The sequence below is a fragment of the Mustela nivalis genome (assembly GCF_964662115.1).
Source record: "Mustela nivalis genome assembly, chromosome: 16".
NCBI lineage: Eukaryota > Metazoa > Chordata > Mammalia > Carnivora > Mustelidae > Mustela > Mustela nivalis.
In genome coordinates, this window is record NC_139035.1 from 68,174,377 (window position 1) to 68,191,657 (window position 17,281).

Here is a 17,281-nt window from a genome sequence, read left to right on the forward strand (position 1 = left end):
TCTGAGAAACCCAGTCAAATTCACAGAAACGGAGTGGTCGGCACAGGGCCTGGCGAGAGCGGGGACATGGGGAGTGCTTTAATGGCTCGGAGTTTCGGTTTTGCAAGATGAAACGTTCTGGAGGTTGTGTACGCGGCCGCGTCAGTGTGCTTCACACCACTGACCTGCGCACTTGGAAACGCTTCTTTAGTGGAGGGACGCCCAGTGGCTCGGTCCGGGAAGCGCCTTCTTTCAGCTCAGGCTGTGACCCTGGGGTCCTGGGTTGTGCCCCCGTCGGGCGCCCTGCTCGGTGCGGGGCCTGCTTCTCTCCCCCTGCCTGCCGCTCCCCACCCACCTGCTCCTGGTTTCTCTCACAAATAAATAAAATCTTTATAAAAAAGAAAAAGGGTTCAATGGAAAATTTTGTTACGTGTCTTCTACCACAGGGGGGAAAAAACCAACTGGAAACAATGCCCAGCGCCGCAGACATCAGAGACCAACGTGCTGTCTCTCCCTGCGTGAGCCTGGTGGACCCGGGCTGGGGACATGGAATCGGGTTTGAGGCCTGGAGGCTACCGCCGGGCAAGCCCACGCTGGGTCTGAGGGCCTTGTCTTTCCCCAGCGTGGGGGAGGCGGCCGCATGGAGCTGCATGGCCGGAAGCCCTGACAGCCCACGCGCCATCAGCTGCGGAGGAGATGCCCTCGGGAGCACGTGGATCGTCACTTCCCAAACCCACAAGGAGCCCTAAAACAGGACTCCCCGGGGGGCCGGCCACGCCCTCCACTTGCTGCAGACCCAGAGGCCTCCCACAGACATTTTACTAATTCAGTAAAATTACTCCGACTGGGGTTCATAAACAGGACCACCGGTGTGGATGAAGCCAGAAGATGCATTAGTATGCGCAAGTGGAGGCTTAAATCATCAAGCTGTCAGCCAGCGGTTGTCCACGAGTGAGAATCGCAGTTTACGTTAAGGACGGTTCCAACAGACTTGCTCAGGGGCCCCCTGCGGCCTCTGACCCTCTACACACAGCTCCACCTCTGAGCTGTTGAGTTCGAGCCCCACGTCGGGGTGTGGAGATTACTCTAAAAAATAAAATCTTGGGCCTTTGGGGGCCTCAATCAGTTGAGCATCTGCCTTCGGCTCAGGTCATGATCTCGGGGTCCTGGGATCGAGCCCCACGTCGGGCTCTCTGCTCAGCGGGGAGCCTGCTTCTTCCTCTCCCTCTCCCCGTGCTTGTGTTCCCTCTCTCACTGTCTCTCTCTGTCAAATAAATTAAGAATCTTCAAAAAATTAAATAAGGGGCGCCTGGGTGGCTCAGTTGGTTGAGCGACTGCCTTCAGCTCAGGTCATGATCCTGGAGTCCCGCATCGGGCTCCCAGCTCACGGGGAGTCTGCTTCTCCTTCTGACCTTCTTGCTCATGCTTTCTCTCACTGTCTCTCTCTCAAATAAATACATTTTTTAAAAAAAATTAAAAAATAATAAAATAAATAAAATAAAATAAAAAATAAAATCTTTTTTAAAAAGAGATGTTTATATTCATTTTGGATTGTTTTATTTTTTTAATATTTTATTTATTTGACAGAGCGAGATCACAAGTAGGCATAGAGGCAGGCAGAGAGAGAGGGGGAGGCAGGCTCCCTGCCGAGCAGAGAGCACGATGTGTGGCTCGATCCCAGGACCCTGGGATCATGACCCGAGCTGAAGGCAGAGGCTTTTACCTACTGAGCCACCCAGGTGCCCCCATTTTGGATTGTTTTAAATGGCATGTTTGCAAGTGAACCATTCTCCCCAACGTCCTTGCATTTTTTTTTAAGATTTTATTTATTTATTTGACAGAGAGAAATCCCAAGTAGGCAGAGAGGCAGGCAGAGAGAGAGAGGAGGAAGCAGGCTCCCTGCGGAGCAGAGAGCCCGATGTGAGGCTCAATTCCAGGGCCCTGAGATCATGACCTGAGCCGAAGGCAACGGCTTAACCCACTGAGCCACCCAGGCGCCCCCTTGCATTTTCTTAAATGGAGAACATCAAGGCTTTGGAGAGATTCACCTAAGACTTTGGCCGCTTTGCACCGCTGTCTCCGTCCTGCTGTGTGTAGCCTCTGGTCCTCACCTACTTCTACTTCTTGACCAACACTTCACAGCACTGTACGGCTGAGCTGTGCAGGGGGCTTATAAGCGCTTAACGAAAAGCTTTAACTGTGAAAACATACATGCCCATGAAAAAGTGTTTCATGTGCATTGCAAAGTTGGGTATCTAGTCTTTAGTGACTTCCTTGCTTTTGAATATCACAAAATTATTCAACCCAGTGTGTGCACGAGGCAGCCCCCAAGCTCCCACCAGTAGCCCAGCCAAGCTGCGCCCATGCAGCCACTCCCCAGACCCATCCCGCAACCCCCACAACACACTGGCCGTCTGCTCCCAGAGGGAGCATGAACTCTGCTCGTGAACTCTGGCAGACGGCCAGCAGCCCGAGGAAGCTCTGGTCCCTCCTGTGCCCTGGCAGCCAGCACTGCAGTTCGGGAAACTGTCCTCAGAGGTCTCACCATCCAAAGAGAAGTGCTACTTTCAGCATGGTGACCACGACCCTCCAGAGAGAGTGGGTTACTCCGGTCCCCATGAGCACACAGGGAGCATTTCAAGGGAGTTCACCCGAGTGTCCACCAAGGAAGCAGCAGGAGAAAACCAGACCTTCCATGCGGAGCTCGAAGCGAGAGCTGTACCGACGGGTGAGGCGGCCGTGGGATTCGGCTTCCTCCAAGGGTTGTGCCCAGGAAGGACCTGGCAGCCACCCCTGCCGTCCACAGCTCCTCTCTTGGGGCTTAGCTGCTGCAGGGACGTGCTTTGTGGGCCCCCGACTCCCACAGGCTTGGTCTCCAGCCCCTGCTCACACAACAGGGTGACCAACCGCATGGGGAGTTGGGCTGAGCGGGCCTGGACCGCACCCGCACGGGGGCTGGAGAGAGGACCATGCCGGCGGTCGCCAGTGCCGGGGGCGGGTGGGAGGCTGAGCCACAGCACGACAAGGTACTGACTGGTCTTGGAGCCGGCAGACCCGGTTCATGGCCTCGGTCGGGGTCTCCACTCGGTCCCGGCCCACGGCCTTCACCTGGGCCGCCTCACCTGGGAGCGCCGAGAACACCTCCCTTGCAGCGCCGTTCGGCTGAGAAAGCAAAGCCCGTGTGTGAAGCCGGGGTGGAGGCCCACAAGGGCAGCTGTTATCACCGGCTGACTTTAGACCCTTTCTACCGAAAAGGGGCCATGGACTTCCAGGTGACCAGCAGGGCCGGTGGTGTTTCTCTTTGCTGGCCACAGATTCTGTTTCCCAATTAACACCACACGTTGCCACGGAATCCCACCTCCAGCCTCGAGGTCCAGACCCCGGCACAGCAACCCTCAGCGCGGCCTGTGCGGCAGGGAGACAGCACGGCCGGGGGCCAGAGGCCTGCTGCCGACGCCCGAGCTGCTCCTGACGCCCCGGCCCGCTCCGTCGTCCGTGGAGATGATCCGCCGAAGGACGCCACGCCCTCACGTGGGACGCCCCCTGCAGCCACCTCACCCCAGAAAGGGCCATGGTCATCCGGGCGTCCCTCACCGAGCCATCTGGGCATTCCTTAGCTTTCTGTGCCCACACTGGGCCTCCTACAGGAGTCCCTGAAGGTCCCCACTGTGCCCCCTCCCATTGCCAAGCAGGGGTCTTTGGGGTGCTGCCTGCCGCCCCACTGCCCCCTTCTTCTCTGGGCACAGAATCCCGGGGATCACGCTTACAACATCCAACATTTCAAAACCCCTCCGGCACAGCACTTCAACTTGAAAACCGAAACACCGCGCCGCAGTCCTCCCGAGGAATCCTCCTCGGAGTCCTCCGGCGCTTCCAGTGCGCGGCACGTCCCCTGTGAACGCAGGCCGCCGTGCGGAGTGATCTCAGGCTGTGTTGGAACACGCTCGCGTGAGTATCACACACATCTGGGGTGTGTATGTGCCAGGATTTTACTTAATTTTACCCATGGTTTGGATTATCGCCCAGGACTACTGGTGTGATTCAGACCTGGCTAGGGTGTGGGTTGTTCGTCTGTGCCGTGACAAGCAGGGACGTCCACGCGACACAAGGGACTGGTCAGCATTCAAGGACAGCGCAGGGCTCAAGGTCGGCGGCCCTCACTACGTGAGCGCAGCCCCTCGGGGCTCCCATGGCGCCAAGGCCCACCCTGAGCCCCAGGACCCCTCCAGCGGCAGCTCAGGAAAGCTTCCTGCCTGTGGCCTGCCCTACTCTTGGACATGAGCAAAGTCCTGGTCTCCTCCTGCTTCCAGCACTTCCCTCCGCCACCGGCCAGTGACTGGGTCCTGTCCGGCGACCCCCGCGACGCTCACCGGTGGCTCCTGGGTTCCGGTGGAGCGCGCCTCAGGACCGCATCAGCCCGACAGCCACACTGGGCAGGACACACTCTTCCTTCCGTTTCCTGTCCTCGTGCCCGCACCCCGCTTGGCTCACACGGCCCAGCCACCAGGGGAGACATCTGTTTCCTGGGGCACTTTCTGCACCGCGGGGACCGGCCGCGCGGGGACCGTGGGTGGGAGTGCGCAGCCCCGTGGCTTCCAGGCCAACGTGCGCGGTCTCTGGGCTCCCGGCCTGGCTCTCGTCCACTCGGCAGCCGCACGATGGCTCTCCTCTCTGAAGACAGGCGAGGGCTGTGACCCCAGGTTTTCCTGCCAAAGACCCTTTCAAAAGGGACAGGCTGACGAACAAGAGGGCAGGGTCCCTCTGTGACGCCGCTCCCACCCCGTTCGGTAAACATCGGATGAGCAGAGGCCCGGCCTCTTCCTTCCCCACGGGCCCGGCCCTGGGCCGCCCGGCTGAAGGCGGCAGGAGCACCCACGCCCTTCCAGAAACCCCAGGACTCATTTTGGGAAACATTTTCATAACTGAAGTCTTTCGAGAAATTGCTATTGTTCTGGAACCTCCTTCTAGAGCCGTGCCCGGGGGGAGGCCCTCCCAGACCGGTCCACTTCGTTTCAGGCCTGTTCCTCCGATCCGCCTCCTTACTGGGCAAGTCTTCCCTCCCGAGGGCCCAACGCAGAATTCCGTCTCAGGCACATTTTTAGAAATTATTTATTTCAAACATTTACAATTTTCACTTTGCATGGAAAATAGCTGATAAAAAGAAAAATATTGAAAAACATTATACTGACCCTTTGCCCCATACACAGACGTCAACCGTTGGTATTTGCTTTCAGATAATTAGGGAAAAAATTAAAACTATTATTTTTCTCAAAAAAAAAAAGCACTGAGGTATATTACATTTGACAGATGTGTGATGCCCGTCCAACACGGCTTCTGCCCGTCCCCAGCCCGCTCCCCGCAGCAGACCGCGGCAGACCGCCGCCGGAGCACAGGCTCACGAGACTGACGGTGTCCGTCCTCATCGGTATGCTTGTCACAGGAACTCCCGGCTCCGCTGCCAGGCCACACCAAGGGCGCAATGCTGGAGGGACGCAGGGGACACGCAGGCAAGACGCTGGCCCAGACACCCAACCAGCTGGCCTGCGCCCCAACAACGCCCCCACAGACGCCTGCCATGTGGGAAAGCCGGTGTGACCTCTGAGGGGCCATCACACCTGCTTCTCCAAATGAAGACACGCTTCTCACCAACTCTGTGAGACCAGAGGACAGATTCCTCCCCAAGTGGGTCAACCTTCAGTTCCTCTGAGGCGGCAAGACATCAGGAAACCCACAGACCGTGACCCGGCGTAGCCTGCCCCACACGGCTCTGCTCACCTCCCTTCTCCCAGCGTCCTGCCCCCGGGAACAGCAGGAACGGGCGGAGGGTCTGTGAGCCGAGCCTGGCAAACAGGCCTCCAGGGCAAGACCTCGTCAGAGCAGAGAGCTCGGGGTCTCCAAAGGCTTTGTTGGTCCACTCAATGCTACCCCTTGACATTTCAAAGAATTTTCATTAATGCTACAAGAATTACTGACCACATGGATTGAGACCTTGGACCAGCGTATTTTCGGCTCGTCCCACCCAGCAAGAGGAGCGGTCTCCCACTTCAGGCTGTGCTCGGGGGGGGGGGGGGGGGCAGGACAGACAGCAGGTGCCCCGCAGGACACGGGGGCGGTGGCCGTGGCTAGGACCACTCAGGGACCACAAAGCTTAGCGGATGCACCTGCGCTCGGGGCACAGCCCACAGCCCAGAGAAAACAGTCTTCCTTCATCTTCACTAGCTTATACAGAACTCAAGGGAAAGGCCCTCTCCAATAGAAAAAAAAGGCAGCTTCGTTACAATCACAAGGAGAGCAGAACAGTGTGCAGATGAACGCGGCCGGCGGCCGGGCGCTCTCTGCAGGCTCATCTTGGACCTCTCCGCGCAGCCCGCCCGCGCCCCAGCGAAACCCAGCCTCCCCGGAAGGTCCAGACGGCTCTCGGGCACGTTCTCCTCCTGCGTATTTCCCTCTGACAGCGTTTTTGCCATTCTCAAAGAAACGTTCGAGAAAAACAACAAACAGCCTGCCTGACTTCGGTCAACGGAGGCCCGAACCCGAGGGGCTCGAGCGGCCGCCGGGCTGCAGCACCGGCCCTGGGCGAACCCGGAGAAAAGCGGCCGCCTGCGCCCTCTCCCCACCTGTCCCGTGCTGGGGCTGCCGCTCTAACGAGGCGGGCCACTAGGAAAGTCGTCGGGGCACACTCCGCGACGGTCATGAGGCGGGCTGTACCCCCGGCTTGGTTCTGGGACACACTGTGCTGCCTGCGGATGCACCGGGTGCACCGGCTCTGCTCACCCTCCAGGTAAAACAGTGGTTTAAAAAAAAGAAAGTTGAAATACATTCCTGCCGGGTTTTTTTGTCTTTTCACATAAACCTTATCTTCCTTGCTTCTCGGGCTCCGCTGAAAACAGCAGAAGCAGCTGGGGTGCAGCTGTGGCAACCGCTGTCCCCACACCCCCCCTGCTGCTGGGCCTCCTCTTGCGGAAGCAGGGGAGGACGGGAGAGGGGGCTTCCAGAGGCAGGTCCCCTGGGCAGTGCCACCTCCGGGGAGCACACGGAGGCCTGTCTCCAAGCCTCTCCTTCTCTGCTTCTCTCCTCCTGAGTCCTGGGAGCCAAAGAGGAACTTCAACCCAAGCACCAGCTCCTGGATTCGGTGAGGGCCAAGGCTCGCCCTTCACATTTAGCAAAATGCCAGGGAGGACCTATTCTAATTCCGCTTCAAACCACCAGGCTCTGAGATACTGCGCAAGCCCCCCGTGTGGGGAAGCAGGCCTCGGGCCTGGCAAGACAGAACGGAGAAGGCAGGCGGCTCCGAGAGCGGGGGCTGGAACACGGAGCTGCAGGACAGGCCGGCAGGTGCCGGGGAGTCTCGGCTGGAAATCTGTCCTGCCTGATGCAGGCTGCGCGGGTGGCCGGCAGCTCGTCCCCCCAAGTGTCCAGCACGACGGTGACCTGCCTTCTCTGGGGGTTCCGCGTGGACTGCAGCCCCTTCAGGCACTGGGGAAAGGCACAAGTGGCAGAGGCAGCGACCCCGCTGGGGGAAGTGACGCACCTTCCGTGGGGCCCCAGCACCTGAGACGAGCCGGCCTGGCTTCGTCCCCCGCTGGCCGGGAGCCACGCAGTCGCTACCCGGGGAAGAAGTAGTCTCTGTTGCTGACGTCGCAAGGGCTCTGTGGGCGCCTGGCATCCGGCCGGCTGTGCCTCGAGGCGCTGTCGGACCCAGGGCTGCTGGGGGGCACCGGCGGGGAGATGAGGGGCACCAGCCCCGGGGTGGGCTTGGGCCTCTCGGGGACCAGCTGTCCCAGCGAGTGTGGTGGGCGCCCACTCGCCTTGTCGTCCTTTAGCGCGCGCAGCCTCCACGTCTTCCTGAACCTGCGCAGGGACAAGGACAAACCACACAGGTGCTTAGCTCCCGCCGCGATGCGCCCGGTGAGAAAGAGCAGCTCTCGGCTCCGAACAGGGACACCGCTCATCCCGTCGCAGAGGCACGCGACTCTGAGGAGCCGGGACTCTCGGCAACACTCTGGGGGGCAGCAGGCTTCGCTGGTCCCGTTGACAAATGGGGAAACCGCGGCCGACGTGACCACGGGTGTCCCTTACAGCACTAGGGACTGAACTGGTCCCGTTCCAGAGCCTGGTACACATCGCTGGTCCCACATGCATTTACTTACAGAAGCAGAGAGAACTCTTCCCATGTGGAGGAGCACGGGCCCCTCACCTCTGGGGCAGGCGAAGGCGGGCGGGGGCAGGGAACGCGCAGCGGGCAAGGGCCGCCCCCTCCCTCAGCAGCCCTGCCCCTCAGGCGGGTCCTCCCGGGCCCTGCCGTGGGCACCGCGCAGGCACAAGTGACTCATCGGGCAGGAAAGGGGACGCGGAACAGGAAGGAGATAGACATCTCTGCCATCACAGCTTCCCTCGTCAGCTCCGCGCCGGGCCCGCGGCCGGCGTCAGGCACCCAGCAGCAGCCCCCGCAGGGCCGAGCATGAGCCGGACACAGCCGCCTCCAGAGCTGCACCGGGGCCCCTCCCCGAGGCCCCCGGCCCCCGGCCCCTGCTCTGCACGGTCCCCCACCGACCCCAGAGCAGGGCCACACGCCTCCCCCGGTCCCACCTCACATCAGCCGCTTGGAGAGAGGGGGGAAACCATGGTCAGAAACAAGGTTCGGGGGTTTTCCTTGGGCTCCTTCCTAAATCAACAGGCTATTCCTGTCCCGGTGACGATCAACCATTGATAGTTGGCTCCGAATCGGCCCCTGGCATCCGGCCTGGGATCGGATGGAATAAACAGTGTGCGGAGTGTGGCCGCGGCTCCCCACTCGGGCACTGGCACTGCCGCAGGAGGGCTCTGCAGCCGCCAGGCCTGGGTGGGGGGGACAGTCCTCCCTCGGGACACGCAAGCTTCTAGAGCTCAGACCCTATGACCCGGGAGCTCGGCTTCCCAGGACGTACCGGGAGGAAAGCAAAGCCTGACACACGAGGCCGTTCCACACCGTGTTGTCTGAGAGCGAGACACCCCCCCACCCCCCATCCCCGCCCAGAGCAGCCAGGGCACGCCCGTGTGAGGGGCCGGGCATGCCACGGGGCGTCCTGCATCGAGGTACGGCAGCTTCTATGGTGGAAACGTGTTTCTGTTCCAGCTGATGCTAAAGGTAAAAGGCAGGACTCGGGTGTGGAATCCAAGTCCTCACAGGGACGCAGAAGCCCCAGGAGCTCTGTGCAGCACGCTCGCCTCCGCGTGAACTCGTCTCCTCCGGGCGCGCGTGCAGCGCTGTGCACACCTCCGGCACACTCGGGAGCTAGACACTCAGGGCCTGAGCTTCCCGGGTGTGTGCTGGACTTGGTCACACTCACGTTTTTAAAAATCAACAGTGGCTGTCTTCGGACAACGTGTGAGCTTTTCTTCTTTCCAGCTGTCACTGTGTAGCACATGAGCACGAATCACAGTTTCTTTTCACGTCTCTGTGGGCGTTACCTAAGCTCCTGGGAAAGCGGTGTCCGACCCCTTTCTCCAAAGTGAGGGACTGGATGGTAAGTGAGAAAGAGGAGCTTTTCTGCTTCTGACACGCTCCGAGTGAACGGGACACTTTCTAAAAATCACTGAGCTCCACGCGCCTTCGGGGGAAGCCGGCTGGGGCGTCTGGCGCGGGTGCTGCTCTGGAGGCCCAGGACCCGCTGCCGGGCCCCAAGCTCCTCAGCCCGCGCCTTCTGTCAGCCTTACCTGTCTGTGCCTCGTGATGTTTTACTTAAAGATAAGGGCTGCGAATGCAACAAAATTTTATAAACCACACCATGACCATCGTCTTTTAAATAAGTGACACAGAGAGGCTGAGCCCTCATGAGAAGTGACTCAGGAAGCACCCACGGACACAGCCGCTCCCGTGGCCGGCCACCAGAGCGCCCTGTTTTCAGTAGTGGCTTCAACTACGGGACCAAGACACACAGTTGGGTCACAAGAATTTAAGCGGCCACGACTCAGAACCCCTGCTTCCAAAGGCACCACACCTGTTTTCAGTGGCACATCTGCAAGTGTTCTAATTGTCACTGATAATGCTGAGAAAACATTCAGGAGAAGCTATGCTTTGAGATGCAAAACAAACACGTTACACAGAAAAACACGCCTCATGGGCGGGCGGGTTGTGTATCCGCGGGCCCACCGTCTCCTGCCAGTTCTAACGGGGCCGTCCCAGCAGCACCACAACTCTTCCAAATACCGTTTCCCCAAGTTTATGCACCTTTCTTGACATGTGGGCTTTGGGGAGGGGAGAGGTTTTCACACTTGAAGTAACTGGCCTGGTCCCCAGTGCATCTGCCGAACACGAGAGAAAACAGAAACTCACCGGCGAGCAGACAAGTCCCTGATGCGGCAACCCAGGGCACAGCCCGTTCACGCTCCCAGACGCTGGCCATGCAGCCCCCAGCCTTTGTCCCGCACCGCCCACGGCTGAGCACAGCGTGTCTGAGGAGCGAGCCAGTCGGTCCCCAGCCCCGCGCTCCACCATCGGGGCTCTGCGACAGCCTCTCCGCCGACAGCGGGCCAGCCTAGTGGGCAGGGACTCTCAGGACTCAGGGCCTAGTCCTGGCTCTGCTGGCAACAAGCTTGCGTCCTTGGGCAAGTCATCTCGCCTCTTCGTTATTCATCTCGTGTCCCCGACTAACGGACCCGGGAGACCCCGTGCAAAGAACGTCGGGCTGGGGTCGGCTTTCTCGGCCCAGCAGTCAGCTCCCCAACCCTCCCAGCTCCCGTCTCCTCATCGGCCAGGCGGACGCGCTGTCAGGCACTCTGGAGGGTCTGTGGCGGGTCCCCCAGAGGGCAGGAAGAAGGACGTAGCCTGCTGGCATGGCCGTCTCTGGCCCGCACAAGATGGTGAGCTCTGAGCATCCCCACGGGCCAACCTCCACACGTGTGGGGGCTTATCTCCCGCACACGCTCTGGGCGGCTCCCCTCTTCCCTGGGACAGAGAGCGGACACGGCCAAACCCAGTCTGACACGTCACCTTCCAACCCAGACCACCTTGGCACCAAAGCTGGTTCAGAGTCTCGGTGGGGGGGGGGGTCCTACGAGTGAGGAAATGTCTCTACCCCTTCCTCCCGGACACCCTAAAACCTCCCCTCACAGTCGCCGGCAAGAACCTCAGAAAGCCGCACACGAGGCAAGAGGGACAGACCGAGGTTGTGTCCCGACCGAGAGCCACCACTGCGCCCGGCCAGACGCCCCCGGGTCTCCAGCTCGGGCCCATCACAAGGCCCTGCCCTACAGTCGTGAACGCTGCACGTTTTCTCACCCGCCCTACAGCAGGAGTAGGGCCGGCGGATATGTCCACAAGCCTGGGAACAGTGACAAGACGACCAGCCACCGGAGACACGGAGCGGCGAGCTGGCGCCGGAGGATGCGCCGGACAGAGCACTGGGCAGGGGGCCTCCGGGTCTGCTTGTTCTGGGACGTGGAGCACCTCCAGCGGGGTCTGGCCAGGCCCCTCGGACCTGCCCGTTCACAGACTTCCGTGGTGTTTCTCACGTGGCCCGACAACCACGTCGGTATGTGGCTCTCGGAGGACAGGCAAGGTCACGCGACACGGCAGCTCCGAGCCTGAGGGGCGTCTCGCGAGTGTGACGGACACCGCCCCCTCCGCTTCAGCAAACAGGCTTCCCAGTCCCTCCGCGTCCACACAAGTTTTCAACCTCCGAATGCCACAGGGACCGTCACAGCCTCGTCCACATCCGCCCACACGCGGGCAGTGATGCCCGCCGTCTCCCAAACGTGTCCGCTCGGGCTTCTCACAGGCACCGCGAACGCCGTGCTCCCAAAGTCGAGTCGCTGCGGTGCTCGGCTGTCCCCCCCCCCCGCCAGCGTCTCCGTGAGAGTGACAACACGGCCGTCCGCCCAGCCGCCGAGGCCAGAGCCCCGAGGGTCACCCCGGACGTGCCGCCTTCCTGCTCATCGGCCGTGTCATCCAATCTCTGATACACCCCGAATCAGCCAGGTGAGGCGGCGGCCCCCCAGGCCTGCCCACTCACCTCAGCACCCCAGCCCCACTCACCTCAGCACGACGCCGACGCACAGGAGCGTCCCGCAGGCCAGGCTTCCTCCGGCCACCAGGAAGGTAGGCAGCGGCCCTGAAGGCGAGTCTTGCACTAAGAGAAACAGGAGCAAGAAGGGGGAAGGATGCCTCTCGGCGGGACGGTCCGGAGCCCCGGAGGATCCGCAGCCCCGCGGGAGGGGACGGCGCCAGCCAGCGCTCCCACCGGAGCCGGCCCCCGGTGGAAGGGGACCCCAGGGTTCCACCCCCCGGAGCTGGGAGGAGGAGGAGGGGCACCTCGAGCTCAGAGCCTCCAAGCTCCTGTGGCCACAGACACTCTCCCAGTCAGCATGGCCTTTCTAGTGGGGCTCGGCCTGTCCCCGCTCAGCCTGTCCCCACGAAGCACACGGGGTGCAGGACTCCCGAAGGCTCTGGGCGCCCCACTGAGGACAACATCAGGAGCTCAGGTTAGATGACGTTTTCTCCACTGGGTGTCATGTCTCATCTGTCCCTCTACTCGGTCCTCAAGCAGTGTGGAACCCAGTGTGGGGCTTGAACTCGCAACCCTGAGACCAAGACCTGAGCTGCGACCAAGGATCGGGTGCTCAACCGACAGAGCCCCCAGGGGCAGCCCCGGACCTTACATTCTAATCAAGGGAAAGACAAATCTGTACTATGACCTCAGTAGTGACAGGGCAATGATGAAAATCAAAGGAAGAACTGGGACTGGGGTGACTGGGACCGGCCCCCTGACAAGGGGCATCTGAGCAGAGACCTGGGTGTTGTGAAGCAGCTGGCCACGACAGGCAATATGTGCAAAGGCCCTGAGGTAGGCATGTGCTGCAGAGCAAGGAGGGCAGAGTGAGTGAGGGGAGAGTAGAGGAGTGGGGTCCTGTGCCCGCAGAGACCAGAGCTCGGACATGTGATTTCAGAGTCCTGGTCCTGGTCCCCGGTTTGAGCAACCCCATGAACGTGCTGCCGGTCACCAGGATGAGGCAGACAGAGAACACATCCGGGCTGGCAAGGAGAGGCAGCTTCGAGAGTCCGCTTCAGACCTAAGCTTGTAATCTGTAGGATCACTCCCCTCCCTGGCAGGTTACCCAGGGTGCCGGATAGTTGAGTCTTGGTTATCAGACGTGGGATCTGAGTTGGGGAGTCATCAGCCCACAGATGGCCTTTCCTGTTACAGATCGGGCTGGAGAAGCCCATCCCCCAAGGGCCCCATCCCTACCAGAGCCCTGGAGGCCCACCCTGGCCTCCCCACCCCCCCCCCAATCACTCAAGGCCGGGAACCTTCTGTGGTTCCCCCAACTGGATACACCCTCTGCTATCTCTCAGCTGCCCTTCCTTTATCTCCATCTCTGTTTCGGCCTGTCTCCCAGGCTGCCCTCTGTTCCGCTTACACTGTCCTCTTTGTCTGAGCCTGACCCCAGAGACCCTGAGCAGAGAGAAGGGGGAGGGTGCAGACCTCCGCCAGGCAGCCTGCGTGGGAGCAGAGGTCAAGGATGGCCTCAGAAAGCCCAGAGCGGGCAGAGCTGGCAGAGCTGCCCCAGGGCTGAGGCCCTGGAGCCCGGACCCTGGGCTCCCACATGAACGGCAGACCCGGGGCTCTTCTTGGTGCAAATATTGGTAAGCTTTCCTGGTCTTGCAGGCAACAAAGCAGATCTCTGGGGTCAAGGGCACCAAAACTAAAGGCTTCCCCCAACATGTGTTCCATTCCAGACTCCAAGAACATGGTCTTTGGCACAGGCACTTGTATCCTGGGCCAACTAAGGCACATTTCACTGGTCTGTTACTGGTTCCCTCACCAGCGGTCAGCGGACGATGTCAGACTTGCACAGACATGGCAATACTGCCCCCTTCCTTCCGCAGACTGGCCTTCCGGCAACATTTCCAAGTCAGGACGTTCTGCAGAGAAGCGCTTTGTGCCCCTCAGACAGAAGGAAAAACACCCAGTCCTTACCTGGGAGGCTGGTCGTATTCGCAGAATTTTCGGAGAGATTACTTCCACCGTCCTCGCTGGTGGTCAGCACCTGAAAGACAGAGTCCCCGTCAGCGGTTTCTGCAGATCCCCTGTCCCTGGCACCCCTCCAAGACCACCTTTCCTCTGTCTCAGGACCTCGCTGTTCTGTCGCACTCAGCATCTGCGCTAGTACTTGCGTTAGTCGTATCTATGTGTTGCTCAAGGTGGGACTTCCCATCTGCCTCCCCAAGAGCCGGGGGCGCAGCCCCTTCCCCAGAAGAGATACTCGACAGACAGGCGAACGCAGCACGGTCCCAGGGAGCACGTGCCACCATCCCCTGGGAAAACCACAGACTAGGATCCTGGACCCATGCTCACTAGCTCTGCATCCTTGGACATGTTTTGGAACCACTGTGGGTGTCCCCTTCCTCTTTTCCAGGCACAGCCCTCCTGGCCCCGAACCCCATCAACAGCTGGAACAAGACTCCAGGTGCAAGCCCAGAGCAGAGCACAGCCGGCAGGCCCTCTACCGGAGTCCGCGCAGGCCCTCTACCGGAGTCCGTGCCCACACCCCAGCTTGGCTGGGAGCATCGGGCCGCACTGCACAGGCTTCCCCGGGAGCTTCTGCCAGGGCCCGGACAGCCCCGTGGTCGGTACGGGTACAGCGCCAGGCCCTGCGCCCCCTCCCGGGGCCACCTTGCTACAGGAGGTGCTGAACCTCACAGCTCAGCTGGCCCTTCGGGGACTGAGGACCCCAGGCAGTCACGCAGCTGGAAACAGGATTACCTGAGGATTTGCTAAGCAGCTTCAGAGGCAATCCTCTTTCCAGAAAATTATGACCCCAGGAGCCCACAGAGGAAGGGCTCAGAGGGACTGAATCTGAGTCGCCAGCGAGGCCATGAGCAGAGTCCGCCAGTTGGGAAGTGTGACAGCAGCTATGAGGCCCAGGGACTCTGTGAGCCAGGCCAGCATCCCGCGCGTGTCACGAGGGCCACGGCAGATCTGGGACGCCCCCACCCCGTTTTACAAAGGCTCCAGGACGACAGTAACACCCATGCCACATTTCCAGTTAAGTGCCAGAGCTGGGATTTGAACCGACTCCTGTCCGGTGCCCACAACTGCTCCCCAGGTTCTGCTGCCCTGACTCCCCATGAGGACTCGAGCTCACCTGTGTGGAGGAGGACACCTCGCTCTCAGCTGGAGGGCTCCTGGGCTCTGTGGAGGGAAGACGTGTTACGAATGATCCCTGGACCCTGAAGCCCCACCAGATGGGCCCCAGGAGCAGAGTAGTTCATTGCCACGTTACTTAAGAGAGCCTGACGTTAGAAATGACGAAGTCATCAACCCCAAGGAATTCACTGTATAAATGAGGATATATCCAGATGCGGCAACGGTCTCTAAAAATAAATCAGAAAAGGGGCACCTGGGGGCTCACTTGGTTGCGTGTCCCACTCTGTTTCGGCTCAGGTCACGGTCTCAGGGCCATGAGATCGAGCCCCACATCGGGCTCTGCACTCAGTGTGGAACCTGCTCAAGATCCCCTCTTCCCCCTGCTCACATTTTCTCTCTCGCTCTCTCTCAAATAAATAAATAAAATCTTTAAAATAAATAAAGTAGAAAAACGTTGAGGATATAATGTATAAAAAATGCAAGACTGGGGCACGTGGGAGGCTCAATGGGTTGGCTCAGGTCATGATCCCAGGGTCCTGGGATCGAGACCCGCATCAGGCTCTCTGCTCAGTGGGGAGCCTGCTTCCTCCTCTCTCTCTGCCTGCCTCTCTGTCTACTTGTGATCTCTCTGTGTGTCAAATAAATAAAATCTTTGAAGAAAAAAAAAAAAGGCAAGACATGGAAAGGTTCATGTGGTCTGATCCAAAGTCCCTAAAGAAACGTATTTATATCATTATTCTTGTGCATTATATTATACTCTATAACACATCTTCACACACAGGAGGAGAGAAACACAAGGACACATCACCAGACAGAAGCACTATTAACATCCGGACATTCTCCCACTCATCTGTTTGCAAGAAGAAACATCTGAACAGATTCTCATGTGTCTGGGTGGGTTTGGGAGGCTTGGCCCAAGAAGGGGCGTGGATCAGGCAGACACATGAAGCCTCCCCTCCTGGGAGCAGGATTTCTGCAGAAACTTCCCGCCCACCCCCCTCCACCCCGCAAGCATCAAGAGGTCAAGCGTGGAAGCAAGAGTAGGAATGTGAGGCCCGGCTCCGCAGCAAATGTGGGCCCAAGGGACTCGGAGCTGAGCTGTGACAGGCGATGGGTGGGATGTTCTGGATTTTAAAATATTTTCTTTTCAGTCCCTCATGTTTCCATCTAGAAGTTAAAACCACCACAGACATGGTTCACACAAAGATGTGGAGCCTCCCTGAGGCGGGAGTGGAGTAGGGGACGGAGAAGTGCTCCTGCTTCTGCTCAGCAAGAATTTCCAGCAAAACAGGCCTGTCCCCAGGAGGGGAGGAAACCAGAGCGAGTTCACCCCTGCACTGTACAGAGGAAGCAGAGTCCCAGAGAGGGAAAGCAACGTGTCCAAGGTCACACAGCAAGCCAGCCCCAAACCAGCCTGGGGTGACTAGGAAGGATCCAGTCTGATTCCCGGGTGCTCCTCCCACGCCGAGAACAGGCAGACCCACAGCAGGGGTGACTGGAGGAGGAGCAGAGGGTACGGGCACCAGTGACAGCGAAGACCGGGAGTTGGGGCAGCCCTACTCAGGGAATACAGCTGACCCCAGACGGCCACTGGATCCGGGGCCTCCCGCACTCAGCCACATGTAGCAGCATCTGTGGCCTCAGGGGCCCCAACCTTGCCCTACGGCCTCCAAATCTGGGGGATGGGACCCAGACATCAGGGGCTCCTAACAACTCTCCGAACCCAGAGAGATGCTTCCGTCAGAAAGGGGGACCCACCTAGTCTCTCCCCGCAGCTCTGACGCCCAGCATGGCACGTGACCAGAGTAGGGCGCTTAACTTTTGATGGCTTAGATTTCCGGGTACAACGTGGAAATTTTATCTCAACCCAGAACAAGTACAATTTTTCTAATGCATAACAGAATTAAGTCTTACTGACAAGACTTGTTGAAGACTCCCTAGATGGCCACAGAGCCCCTGATGCAGACCATCTTGTCCCCAGACATGGAAGGTAAAAGCATGTCTGCATTGTCAGGAATAATCGTCATTTCATTTTACAGATGAGGAAACAGGGCCCGAGGGACGTCAGATGACTGCCACTGGGAACGTGTCCCTCAATCATCAGCACCCCTCTGTGGGCAGCTCCACCGGCCACATCCCTGCACATCTGTGCGTGCTCGGTTCCACGTCACGCT

At 59.6% G+C, this 17,281-nt stretch overlaps 1 protein-coding gene across 2 annotated transcripts in view; it reads right to left on the minus strand.

The window, feature by feature from the left end:
• Window positions 1-5,074: 5,074 nt before the first annotated feature.
• The window catches only part of IL6R (interleukin 6 receptor), a 38,891-nt gene continuing 26,684 nt past the window's right edge, over window positions 5,075-17,281 (minus strand). For both annotated transcript variants that reach the window (XM_082703611.1, XM_082703610.1), the window contains 4 exons: window positions 15,106-15,152; window positions 13,938-14,007; window positions 11,996-12,089; window positions 5,075-7,830 (listed from right to left, as the gene is read on the minus strand). In XM_082703611.1, the coding sequence (XP_082559737.1) occupies window positions 7,584-7,830; window positions 11,996-12,089; window positions 13,938-14,007; window positions 15,106-15,152 (458 nt within the window). In that variant the 3' untranslated portion in view covers window positions 5,075-7,583. The remainder of the gene's footprint in view (window positions 7,831-11,995; window positions 12,090-13,937; window positions 14,008-15,105; window positions 15,153-17,281) is intronic.